General features: G+C 39.8%; 1 protein-coding gene across 4 annotated transcripts in view; it reads left to right on the forward strand.

Annotated features, from left to right (window-relative positions):
* LRBA (LPS responsive beige-like anchor protein) overlaps positions 1-14,099 on the forward strand; it is a 374,344-nt gene that overhangs the window by 319,912 nt on the left and 40,333 nt on the right. For all 4 annotated transcript variants that reach the window (XM_039551359.1, XM_039551361.1, XM_039551360.1 and 1 more), the window contains one exon: positions 13,794-13,883. In XM_039551359.1, coding sequence (XP_039407293.1) covers positions 13,794-13,883 — 90 coding nt within the window. The remainder of the gene's footprint in view (positions 1-13,793; positions 13,884-14,099) is intronic.

The following is a 14,099-nucleotide window of genomic DNA, read 5'->3' on the forward strand; positions in this document are numbered from 1 at the left end:
AGCAGAATAAATGGTGTCTTGTAGCACCTCTGTTCTGAGTTGCTTGAAGGATTAACCCAATGGAGTATTTTTATTTAGGATTTTTAAGCAGGTCACTAAAACAGTGAAAGGTTTCCTGCTTAGTTAGGCATCCCTTGCCATTTACATGTATTTTGTAAAGCATATTTTTTGTTATGTAAATGTGCATATGTAATTTTAAAAGACACATATGATCAGCTCTGATGTGATATTGATACTGCAGAAATTTAATGACTCTCATCATCAATGGTGACTTATTCTGGTTTTACTTATGGGTAGAGATGAAAGTAATGAAAAATCTGTTTGTGTGTATTTCTGTGCGCATAATCGTTCTATATCTGTGTGCTAAATGAATTTATCATGCACCTTTGACAGCCTCACCTTCTTGCTGCTTGCTAATCTGTCTCCCTGAGGACCTGTGCTTACATTCTGTGCTGCCAAGCAGCTTCAATCAGCATTTATTTTTCCTCCTTCAGTCAGCTTTCCAGAAAATGTCTCCTCTTTTCTCCACCAAATTCCTGGTTAGAGCCCAAATGAATTTCTGATATGGACAATTAACAGTATTTTTAGGCAGGCATGGCACCTCAGAGTTAATATCTGTTTATTAGGCAAGTATTAAACTGGATTTCTTGGTTTCAAAAAGGATGTTTTGGCTTTTTCCTCTTGATAAGAATTCAGGGTTTGGGTCTTTAAATCTTGACAGTTGTAGCAGAAAATGGATTTTTATTTGCCAACCTAAACCAAAGAGAAGCTTCTGTATATTCTGAGACCTGCAAGTCATTGAGGCTTTTAGGTATCATATGGAAATAATAGCTGGTGCTCAAACCATTGCAATTTCCCCACATAGATAGTCAGTGCTGAGCCTGGACCACATCAGTAATGAGAAGCCTATGATGCCTGTGTTTCTGAGGTATCTCCACAGATATATGCATGGATATTGGTGACCTAACTCATCAAAGAGGCCACACACAGAACAATGGTGGAAGGCACTGAGGAGTGGAGGGATGTAGGTTAATGCAGAATTTCCTTAGGTCTCCTAAATGGCTCCAACTGGCACCTTTATTTTTATAGGCAGTCAGGTTATATATATTACAAGAAGGAAGTACTCATCTAGGAAGGAAAACTACTTGATTAAAACCATATTCCTCCTTTCTTTTTTTTTTAAACTGAAAATGTAGAACTTTTACATCCTCTTATACTGCTGTGAACAATTTTTTCCTGCCGTTCTTTCTGCCTATGGGAATAAAGGAAGTAAAGTATTTTGAAAGGATCTGACTGCCATAATAGAAAATTTTAAACTAAAGTGCAAACCATGGGCCACATGCTACCTTTTGGCAGATAAACCCTGGGGAGTGCAAAGCTTGCATAATTCAAACACAAATCTCAGGGGGAGGGGAGTAGATCAAGAGAGAAGGGTTTGAGTTGCAGCCAGTGGGGGAAGGGAACTGCAGCCAGGAGAAGCAAGGCAAGGCATCCAGTATCCCTGCTGGCATATTGGTGCACTGCTCATCCTGCAGACACAATTCCTTCCTCTTCCTCTTCCCCTCCAAGCATTTTAGCAGTGCTGTCATTGACTCTGCTCCTTGTGTGTCTTGTTGAAGGAGGTGACAGCTGCAGAGGGAAGTTGCTGTTCAGTGGGCAAGCAGTAAAAATATCTTTCTGGTGGAAAACACTCTATTTGCCAGCAGAGCTTTGCTGTGTCACTGCCTTCTGTTGACTTGCTCTTGAGCACCGTGTTTTGATCTGTGGAACTCCCAATCACAAGGTCTGCTGTGGAAGGGCTCTTTTTTTTGCCTGGATGGAAGGGGCAAGGAGTCATTTAGCACAGACAAATGTCATCCAGCTGTTCTGGAGAGAATTCACAGCACCTTCTTATCACAAATTCTGCTCTCTTTTTGCCATAGCTGTCCAAGAATGGGGGGGGGGGAAGTAGAATTAGATCTAAGTCATTCAGACAAGTAACTGATTAAGAGCTGAAGCACAATCCATAGAAAATAATTTGTATCTAGGCCTGATTGGTGAGTATTTCATCAGTGTTGGTCAGAAGAATAGAAATTCCTCGTCTCTGGTTTAGTGTAACAAAGGACGATGGTGAATCTGGGCTGCCCTCAGTTACTACTTAAAAGTCCATTTCTCCACTGATACCCCTATGTAGTTAGTGTAAACACCGGATAAAAGCAAAGGAAAGAGACAAGGTTAGTAGCAGAAAGATGAAATATTACTTGGAGAATGCATCATTGATTTGTATGGGAACCCCTACCTTTCACAAAGCACCCTGAATTTTGTACCATGCCTATGAAAAAGCACATAACCACATTTAAAAAAAAAAAAAAAAAAATATATATATAAACCATCTAACATGATCTTTGAAGTCAGCAATTTAAGGAAGACTAATCATTTTTAAATTAGCAATAAGAGCTCTAAAAAGAACAAGTCCCATTAAATTAATAACATCAGGTGATTTGCTTTCAGCGTTAGATGGTTCTGTTGTTTTGTACTTCTTCCTCTGAAGAGAAAGTGCATTTTTGTTACATGAAGGTAGTCTGTTCAGCATTAAGAAGCAAGCTTTCTCTATTCTTTTGGCACCTTTCTTTATGCTGATGATATTTCATTTCCATATGAACTGAGGAGTTTCAAAAATTGTGAAGAATCAGCTTGGACATAGCATTTGGCTTGTTATTTGAATGTGCCACTTCTGATTATATGTAGAGAGAAAAGATAATTCTTTTATTTTCAACTTTAAGGCATATGGGATAAATTATTTTATGGGTAATAGCTTTTAAGTGTTGTTCAAGATTAATATCTTTGGGTAGCTTTTATGCACCTTAGGTCTATCTCTTATGAGTCTTACTTTATTTTTAAATATTTACAGTTTGAGAGACTTCTGTGCCCAAAAGAAGTTACAAGGATGTTTAGTTTACGTGACCCCAGTTTCATGACAGCAGTAGCAGATCTGATATCTTATCCCAGAGAAAGCATTTTTGGCCACTCTTTTAGCTCTGTTCATGGTGGGAGTTAATAGCATATTTCAGCTCTAACTCAGCTGGAGAACCCTGACAACAGTGAATCTTTCACAGAGTATAAACACGATTTGTATTTATAGCATAGTTAACATTTACTAAATAGTTGGGAAAACGATCAGTCTGGTTTTAGCAGGTTGGGCAACAGTCTTTGTTGTGGCTGTGATGAGTTTTAAATGTAGGATAAAATGGTTATAAAATAACTGTCACAGAGCAGTAAATTTCCGTGTGCTGAATTCGGTAAGTAACAAATACATGCAGGCAACATTCAAAGTACCGTAAAAACAATTTTTGAATTGTCTCTGGCTTAAGTGTGCTGCATGGATGGCATGTTTGGTGTTGTACAGCATGGGAACAGTGGGAAAAGCCAAATAAATGGCTTTTTATTGGTCTCATTTTTATTGGTCTCATTTTAATTACAAATCTATATTAAAATGCCCTTATATGGAACTGGAATGAAGAAGGCTGTATTTAAAGGAAGCATACTGATTTTGTGTCTAAGGAGAGGTGAACTTGGCAATGCAACCAAGCCCATGCCTTGGTCTTTTCCTGGGAAGTACCCAGAGCAGGATGTGTAACACAGGCAGGGCCTCCCATGAGGGCAAGTACCACTGCTCAATGAAATCAGCTTGTCTTGGGCATCAGGACCCTCCCACGAAAGGATGAAGTATTTCCTTCTGGTGAAAGGAGCATTAAATAACAGCAGCACCACTCCTGCCACCAGTTTGTATCAATTACCTATTCGTTCTCACATCTCTGCTCACATTGTGACCTGCCTGTGGTGTTGGAGTAAACGAGCAAAATGAACATAAGCAAATGCTTACTGTGATATCTTGGAGGTGTGGCACTCCTTTGATTCCATTCAGCCGGGAGTTTGATATGATGAATGGGGATTTATTGCCCTTTGCCTCAATGTACCTATTTACTGCAAGGCTTATACAAACAGACATGAAAAGTATTCCGCCAAGTTCTGATCCAGAAAAATATTTTACCTTGTTTTTCTCCTTTTTCCTTCATTACAGAATAGATTCTAGTTTTACCTGCGGCTTCTGCTTCTCTATCCAGCAGACAAAAGTGATATTTTAGAGTTAATTAAAGTAGGACTGAGATGCTCCATGTGTAAGGATTTAAAAAACTGGCTGGAAGTAGTAAAGTTTTTTGGAAGGAGGTGACTCCTATGAATTAGTTCTTCAGCTCTGCGTGCTTTTTTCCTCAGCTTCTGATTGAAATTCAAGGGATAGAAGTTTTCAGCACAGTCAGTTCCCTCACCTCTTCTTGCTTGACCTGTCTTGTGGATCTATCAGAGCCAGAGAGGTCTTGAGACCCCCTAGGCTCTTTACATTTTGATTTGTGCCTGGCTGGTCAGTCTTAGCTGACATATTTGTTGGTCAGCATTAAATAAGAAAGAGTAATCAAAAGATAAATAATGTATGGGTAACAGTGATGTTCATAATACTTCAAAAATAACTCCTTTTGATATAAATTGCTTCTATTTTTAAACTTCTTTTCCTCTTCCATATGTGGAAAGGATGAGATATACTTGTATATAATAGCTAGAGTTATACACCAAGTCATTTAGCCTTGAATGAAACATGGAAGTGAACAGGCTACAGGAATTTTTTGTGTCATCAATATGCTTTGATTATTTGCAGGCTCTTTATGCTGTCCAAATGATACCTGTATTGTCTTCCACAGTAATTGGGAAATGAGCCATTTTTGTTCTGAATGTTTTTTTTCTGTGTGTTTATTGCAGCCCAGGGTGTCTGACTTGGGCATCAGTGTTCCCACTGTGTCCGTAGATGTGTGTGGTGTTTACTGACCAAACTTTGTTATTTTAGTTATTAGTTATATTTGATAAATAGCTGCTGCTTGAGTGAGAAAGCTTGTGGTCATGCCAAAGGTGTTTTCCTCAGGCAGTATCTAAAAGTCAAGTCTCAGTTAAATGTTACATTCTATTAAATAATAACAAAAAGTTTATTTGTTGCAGTAGAAAACTCTGAGATAGCATTGTACCCATAGTTTGGAAACAGCAAGTTTGGTCTTGTAGGTAGTAGTCATGAGAGTTTAAATAAATGTATTTCATAGCTTAGCAAAAGGAGTTATTTATTTCTTTTTCACAATTGTTACAGATTCTGAAAGGTGATCACTGAAGACCACTACATTCGGTTTAAACTACTGGTTTAAAGACCACTACATTTTTGATTTTTACTTCTGTGTGTTAACCTCCTTCCGACTGTTTTATTTTAATGAAGCTTTTTTATTTAATAAATAGAGATGACATCAGTGTTTAAGAAATTCTGTGGAATGTTAACAGATTGGAATTGATTACTTTTTTCCAGAGGAAGAAGTTTTATATGAGACAATTTGGGATTGTTAGGTATTTAGACGAGCAAATGAATAATGCCAGAAATTGAAGTTTGAGGGTATTGCACATGGCAGTGCCACTACTTTCTCTGTGGCAGTTATTGATTTTAAATGAAAGCTGTGAGTTGCTCTCTTGAAATCTTCAGCTGCCAGAGAGAGATGGGAAGCAATTTTGGTTGTTGTGCTCAAATAAAACAGAAGCTGTTGTATTTTTAAAAACTAGTCCCAGAGCTGCTTAGGATTTTGCTTGTACTGAATCCAGTTTTATTTGCAGGTCCTTACATTGATCTTAACTCCCTTTTTAGACTCTTTTCTCTTTTTATTCTGTCAGTCTCTTTGAAGTACTACCAGACCTGTTTTTGTAGTTCTAGTATTTTTTATCTGCTTCTTTCCAGTAGCCAAAGATTTAGGTGTTTTGAATGAGCACATCAGTGCTCCAGACAGAGATACTGTTTGAAATTATCCATGAACCCAGTGCCTCTGAACATTATTGAGTGACATTTGTTTCTGTTGGTTGTGTCTGCTCTGACTAACTGGTTTCTTTCAGATTGGCAGCTGGGATTACGCTGCAGTAGACGGACAGCTGCGTGAGCTGGAGATTGCAGCCAGGCCAGGCTGTGCCTCTGTTTAATATGCCTGGAATGTATATATTCAGATTGGAGCAACTTGCACAGCCCTGAGGGGCTTCTATTTGTATTCTCACAAACTGTGATTACTTCCTGTTTTACTTTAATGACTGCCATGTAATTGTCATACTGATTTGTCTGGACAAAAAGACTTCATTTTTTCTTTTTTCTCACAGAAAATTCCTTAATGTAGTTTAAGAGCTGGGTTAGTGTTTTTGTTTGTGAATATGTGGTAGAAGGCATCCTATGCTGTTCTCCTTTCTCCCCTTTTCTGATGTGAACAGAATAATTTATTATTCATATATTGACTCTCAAACAGCTTGAAGAAAAAAAGTAATCCTGATTAGGGTAACCTCTCCCCCTCCATGTATCTGTAGTAGTTGGTTAGACCAGTAACCAATCTCCAGACAATTCTGGTGTTTTCAGCAGGCAGAAGGAGGTGAAACTGGGGGGTGGTAAGATGAAAAGAAAAATATTATGTAGCAGATACGTTCCTTGCAAGGAAGGTACAAAGAAGGAAGAAAAAAAATGTTTAATTTCTATTTGATGGCTTTAATTTCTCCATGTATCTGTTGGTTTCTTGTGTCATGAGGCACACAGTTTTGTAACAGACCTTGCTAACACATTGCAGCTGGCAAAGGTTGTGCACTTTTTGTTCCATCCCAAGTTGCTCATGTGCTCTAATAAGGCCCCCCTCTGCGGGCTGCTGACAGTATTTCTGCCCACGCTTCAGCTCTGGAGCCATAACCCTGAGGTACTGGGGTTGGAGCTGTACCTGCATGAGTGGGCAGCAACAGGTGCCTTCTGCACTCTGCTTGGTTAGCAGAGGGTACGTCACAAACACTCTGCAGTCAGGTTTAATGATACCTAGAGAACAGTACATAACTCTTGGTCTTGTAGTGTCTTTTCCATAGCCTTTCTTCTGCTCCATTCTCCTCCCTGCTATTTGTTAGATTTCAAAGCTAGTACAGACAATTTTTTAAAATTGGTATGTTAAGTGAATAGTTCAATGGGAAAACAAAATATAGAAGTGATTCGATACAAAATGTTTGATTTCTGAAGCCAAAACAAGAGAAATAATTTTCTGGTTTGACATGAAGAAAGTGGACTGCTCATTTTATTTTTAAAATAGCAAATGGGAGTGTGTGAATTTATGATACTAACATTTGAGTGCTGTGTTTTTTCTTTGGGTCAAGTGTAGTGCAATATCCCCAGGGCAGGTGTACAGTCAGCCAGTGTATACATTGCCTGTGTCAGAAAAGCATTTTGCCCATTTTTCACAATCTTGATCTAATGGGGATTGTTAGGGAACATGGGAGATGGTACTACAAAGAGCTTCTCTTTATAATCTTCTGCCTCTTTTCAGCAATTTTATCTGTTGTTATGAATTGTGCTTGCTCTCTGGCTAGTGTTATCTGTGTTTCTGTAGTCCTAGAGGAATTTAACTAAGAATATTCCTGTAGGGATGTAAGTGGCTCTCTCTGGTCAGAGGTGGTTTTCTGATCACTTGTTACCAGAGCTGGATTTTAATCACCGTCCCATGGGGAAAGGAGCTCCTTGGTTGGCCGCTAAGCCATTCAGCTTCCCTGTCTGAGGGGAAACCTGTCAAACCGTCTGTGTTCTCTGATGCTCTAAAGCAACATCTGGGTGGAAGGAAGGGGAAAGCAAGTAATCATAATTGCATATCACTCAAGCCAATGGAAATCACTGAGGAACACGTGCATAAACCTTTTTGAATATTGAAAAGTGAGGTAGGAGCGGCAGAGAGCCAAAGTAATTACTTTTGCAAGGGCTGTTATTTTCTGGACATAAATACTGGGCAGAAATATGGAGGATGAACCCAAAACGTTTTCTGTCCCTGACACGTGTGCTGAAAGAATATGTATTACAATGCATGTTGTTATTTCACCTGGGGTTTCAAATGTTTGGCAACTAAATCTTAGAGATCTGGGAAGTAACTGGGAATACTTCGGTGCAGATCTGTAAAGGCCCTGAGAGCAGCCTCTCTGTAGCAAATGGTGAGGTTGTAGCTTGTTGTGCCCTCAGGCCAAGGCGTGCATTTTAACATGGGTGTGCTGTGCCCCTGGGCTCTTCAGACAGTTTGGTGTTTTGTGTCTGAGGAGGCATGATGAAAGCAGCTCTGAGCTAGTCCCTTTAAAGGTCTTTAAATCTGGAGTTAAATGGTGTATGTCTTGCCTTTTAACTATTATGGGCCTTCATTTGAGGATTTGAGTTCAAAACTGGAGACCGTTTCGTTCTTTCTCTGTGACACTCACTGCAGTTCCCCCTCCACCCGCCCTCCCTCATATTTAATTTTATAGTTCTTTCAGACATAAACATGAAAAAAAAGCAATTTTGACTTAGTTTCTGAGTGTTGCTGCAAAGAAAAGTAACAAACATCTGTTTTTACCTTAACTGCATCCATATGTTCAACCTCCCCATCACCCTCCTTCCCAAAAAATTTACAGCCGTATTTGGTGGGTAGTGCATACTGTTGAATTAACTTTCTTCACAGTTAGATGAGAGGGTAAGTTCAGAGGCTGAAAATAGCCATACCAAACAGTGGCCAGGAGCTACGTTATAACTAAGCCAAGTTTTCAAGTTCTTTACTTTTCTTCTTTTAATTTGCTTCCCTATTCCCCTTCTCCCCTTCCCACCCCCCAAGAAAAGATAAGATGATCTAGGAGACTTTTTTAGGAACAGGTAAAATCAGATAAATGTCAACTTATGAAATTTGCTATGGCTTTCATGCTTCTAAGTTAATTAGCATTTGAAATACAATGATACATAAGTCTGTGGTTTGAGATGCATATTGTGTGAATTATTGTAAAAGGTTGCTTACCTTGTTTCATTTTATTACTTCTTGTTGTAGCATCTGGAACAATTCTGGCATTACCAAAATTTTGGTTTTGTAGATGATTAACAGGAAAAAGGCAGTTTTACTGAGATACTTGAAAAACAGTGAAATAAAATGTGGAATGATACTATGTTTTACTTTGTGGCACACATCTTGCTTTCAGCAGTAAATTTGTCAAGCTAAAGATCTCTTTCAAACAAAGGCTATGCCTTTCCAGTTGTATGGTGCCTTTAATAGATGTGAAACGGGTTGTGCAAATTTCACAAGCATTTCTACCTACAGTCATCTGAATGGCTGCATGCTCCAGAGGGATCCAGCAGTGTGAGAACACATGCCCTTCCTCTACTGCTGGAGGAGCTGTCTGTCTCTTAGTAATACTGACTAATGCTGGTAGTACTTCTTTTCAAGAAAGCTCAGTTAGAAGCTGGGCTATAATTCATTAGAAAGGAAGTGGATGATGACTTTCTGACTGATGGGCATTTCACTGTATTTTCTCAGGTGAATGGTAGGTACTTTTCTTCAAAGGATATACTAATTATATCTCTGAGAAAAAAATTTCCTGCTCCTACCTGGTTTTCTTTGACAGGTTGAACAAAAGTCTCAGTGGCATCTGGTGGCTCTTTCTATTGTTATGTAAATTGAGAGAACAGGGATTGATTCCAGCTCCACCATCACATTTCTGCTGACAGAGGGAGGTCATCTTGCATCCTTCTGTATGTGATCCTTCTGACTGAGACATCAGAATGGGGAGTTGACATCTGGATTGACTTTGAATACAATCTGGGAAAAGGAAGGAACCATTTGGGGTTGCTAGTACACTCTCTTGGTCATTATTACAAAATGTGCATGCTAAAAAAAGAAACCTTTACTTTTTTTTTTCTTGATAACTAGAAGGAATGCAGAAGATTTTTTTTTCTGAAGTCTAGCCACTATGTCTAGACGTATTTGTCCAAGTGTTGTTGCCTTTACTCAACAGTTCTTCAAATTTCTTTTGGATCTCTGAAGACACCAGTAAAGATGACGTACAGATACCAGTACCTGTGCTTTTATGTTCTGTGTACAGATCTGATGTTTTATGAAACCTTGTTAGCTGTGGTAGAACGTGGATTTTTCCCAGTTCTGTTGTCTATAAGGGAAAGATTGTGTCGGGGCTATTGCAGTCCTGGAACTGTAGGTGCTCATCTTTTTTGGAATGACCAGATGGAACCTAATGAGTCTAAAGGACTTATTTGTGCTGGAACTGTAAATCACAAACTCCAGCTAGAAGATAAACAGGGATGTAGAAACTGTCTGTTAAGACTGAAAACAGAGAACTTGTGATCCTCTGAGGCAGGCTTTGGCAAAATCATTGTCCCATTGGCCAGCAGCTTCACCAGGTCTGACAAACACTGTATGAAAACAGACAATGCCTCTTGATGGTGGGTTGAGTAGAGTACTTTATACTTGTTCTACATCAGTTTGGGCTCTTGTAATGATGAATGTATTTGAAATACTCTGCATCAATGTGATGAGTTGTGTTTCTTTTTCCCTCACTATTGGTGCTATGTAAGAGTGTGCAGTTTCCAGAGGAATTAAGAGACATACCAGATTCCATGGTTGGGACAAAATTGTGACTCTCTTTAAGTGCTGAACATGGGCATTAGGGAGTGAAAGTTTTCTGTATTGATCATAAGTCCATATGCAAGGAAATTAATAAATCTAAAGCTTATTATTTCCTCACTTTATCTATTCTCAGTTCTAAATCAAATGCCTGGGAGCTGTGCTTCAAGAATACTTTATTAATTTTTGTAGTGGTTTTGGTTCAAAATATTCATTACTTACTTATTTTCCTTCTGTGAGATAAGAATTAGGAGAAAAGCAAAGCAGGCACAAACCTTAAACAGTTGCAGTACAATGAAAGAGTTTTATTACTAATAGAATTAAAAGTAAAGAGAAAATAACAAAACAAAATTAAAGCAAATCCCCCCCCCCTCCAGCACTTCTCTCCTTTTACCCAGCTCACACAGGGGATAACAGAACATGGGATGTTAGTCAGTGTTTTAGTTCTTGAAAAGTCTCTCTCTTATGCTTAAGGAAAAAAGGGTTTTCCTTCAGTTGCATGTGGTTCCCAAACTGCCACCAACAGCAGATCCGCCCGGAAACAAACAATCTGCTGTGTGTAGAACATCTCTCCCATGAAAAATCTCACAGTTCCTTCACACTACAAAACGTGGGCCATCACATGGGGTTATTCATCTTTTTAAGGATAAGTTATTTTGGCCTGCACACAAAGGCTTTTCTTCGCCACAAGTCTCTAACAGCCTCTTACTACTTCTGTATAGCCTGGCATAGGCATTCTTCACAATCTTCATAGGCACACGAAGATACTCCATCCCCCCCATGTTCTTCAAATGGATTAAAGAGACAAACAGTTTGTGGTATTACAGTTTCTTACCACGGCATGCAAGAAGGTTTCTTTTAAGCTGCGCGCCAGAATCGCGGCACCGCCCTCTTTTCTCCCGTCGCCATGCTCAGCTCCGTCCCACGGGACTCACTTCTCTTTCTCTCTGACTCTGACGCCGCCATGTTGAAGGGTGTTCTTGTTCAGGCTTTACGGTGGGGAAAGCCTCGCTCCCTCTGTGCTGCTGGCTGCACGGTGTCCTCTTCAGTTCAGCACGAAGTGTGCTGGCTGCAGACAGGAGGCTCTGCCGGCTCCCGTTGACTCCGCCGGCTCCGCATGGAGAGGAGAGGGACCCGCCTGTCCCCCGAAGCCGCACTGGATGGGTTTAGCTGTGAGCAGTCCATGGCTGGTTTTAGCTGCCTGCGGCTCTGGGACAGTCCCCCCTCAGCGACCCAGGGTCTGTGCCACAGCGTTGGGAAAGGGGGAAAGGGGCAGTGGCCCTGGCCCGGTGGGGCCGGGAGGCTCGGAGCCCCCCCCACCTCCCAGCAGGGGAGCTCCGACAAAAAGGGGCAGTCCCGCCTTTCTGTGCGGTTTAAATATGTAAATTGTGAGAAGCGTAATTGGTCTTAAAGACTGTCCATCAACTCAGGGTCAACCCAATACATTTTAAATAATTTATTGGAGATATGTTTAATAGGAAATAAATAGTGGATTCTAAAGACTGTCAATTTTTACTAAATATTTTAACAAGTATAGAGTAACTGGCAGCCAGGACAGTCTACATCTGGTCCTTCTGTATTCTTTTGGCCCTACCCTCAGTGCGGGGCAGAATTCCCATTTGCTAATAAAAATATGCCACTTAATCTGCAAGTAGGTGTAGACAAATCTTTTTACAATCTGCATGTTTTGAAACAAACAGCATTTTCTGGAGAGGGTAGAGCTGCTGACCAGTTTCTTCGTTAATGCTTCCATGTCTTAAGAGACCTCAAAGCTTTTGTGATTCCTTTGATATCTTGAGTCACAAACCCTCAGATTTGAATTTTAATGCAGCATGTCTCATCAGCAGGAAGGAGACTCACGTAGTCTTACTGAGCTTTAGTGCTTCATGAGTCTAATACTGCTGTTCCTCAAAAAGTGCTCACTGTATCACAGTGTGTGTATGTCAGATTTCAGCCAGCTTTTTGATAAACTTACTTATTCACCAGTTCTTTGAAGATTATGGTGCTTCCCAGAGTGGGCAAGAGTGTTAGAATCTGTTCACAGACTAATTTTGACTCCTGCTCTGGTGAGTTCAGATGTTTCAAAAGCCCTGCCAAATGTAATAAGGTCAAGTGTTCTGGATGGCATGTTTACTATCAAAAGGATGATTATTTTAAGGTCTCAGGTGCATTCTACTTTTAGCTCTGTTATTGCTGTAACAGGAGAACATTGTGTGTCCTAGTAATGGTCTTTATTATTACCTAAACCAGTTGTTTATAAGAATAAGGTCAGCATAAGTCCACTGTCTCAAAAATTTTGAGTGGCTAAAGTAGAACAGGAAATATAAGTGTAAGGAGACTTAAGGAAGGTTGAACCATGAAAAAGAAGAATTAGAGGAAAATACCTGAGGCATCAGTCCATGTGCAGCCTGCTAACCCATAGCAAAGGCCAGGTGATTAGTTTAGCTCACAATGAAAGAGATGTAAACTAAGTTGAATGATTTGAGATTTTCTGTGGTATCAGCCTGTTTCTGTGAATGGTGCAGGGGGCCAGCCTGACAAGAGGTAACTTGTTGAATTTTGGCTGCTTGGTGTTATCTTTAAACCAGTGGGCCAAGAGGTGTCAGCATGGAAAACTAGCTGGACGTGCCTAGGGCAAGACGTATAAGTTCACAGGTTTCAGCATAATTATTTTTAAGAAATGACTAAGCATAATATTTTCATGTATTTCCTATGAAGAAAGTACTTAAGCATATTGCTGAAGATACAGAGAAACTTTAAAAACCCCCTTGTATTACACCTTCATGTTCTCCTTTAGTGTTACTGTTGGTATTTAATGCATCCTAACATTGTTTGCTCTTTTTGAATAAACCTGGAAGTAAGAATAAAAGCTCAGTATTGCCTTTCTTGTAGTTACTGCTGTGAAATGGAGCAATGGAGTTTAACGTACAACACTTAATACCTACAGAAACTTTTTAGAAGTTAACTTTTGTTTTTGAGTTATGCTACAAACAGGATAAGCCAGTGTTAGAAAGGAAAAATTGAGCCAATAAAGAGGGTTTCTGATTATAATAGCTTGTTTCTGTTTAATATCATTGAGCAGGATGAGGTTTTGCAGAGTTTCTCATGGAAATAGCATCCACAGCACTAAGATGATTACCTCATTCTTAGTACCAGTGCCAAGCACTTAGCCCCACAGTGAACACACGGGGTTGATTTTCAACGTGAAACAAGCCAGAAGTGTGGAATGACATTTTCAGGTGACAGTTATGGTTCTATTGCCTGTAATTAGCACCTCTTAACATGCAAACCTGCCTGTGCCTTTTCCAGGCTGTGGAAGCTCAAATAAGAAGTTTTGGACAGACCCCTTCCCAACTACTCATAGAACCACATCCTCCACGAAGTTCTGCCATGCAGGTGGTAAGTGCCATGTTAACTCTTTGCGACCTGCCTTTGTGCTCAATTCCTTTGCCATCTTAACTTTGCAGAACTGGACACTTTCACTTTGCTTTTATGTGGTTGTGGAATTATGTTATTAAAACCAGCAGATGAGTTACGATTTGGTAGGAGTTGTATGCAGTGCTTAACTGTTTTTTTATTTATTGCTGAAAGGATTGCATTGATTTCTAGTACAGG

Source organism: Corvus cornix, chromosome 4 (assembly GCF_000738735.6).
Source record: "Corvus cornix cornix isolate S_Up_H32 chromosome 4, ASM73873v5, whole genome shotgun sequence".
NCBI classification, from domain to species: Eukaryota; Metazoa; Chordata; class Aves; order Passeriformes; family Corvidae; genus Corvus; species Corvus cornix.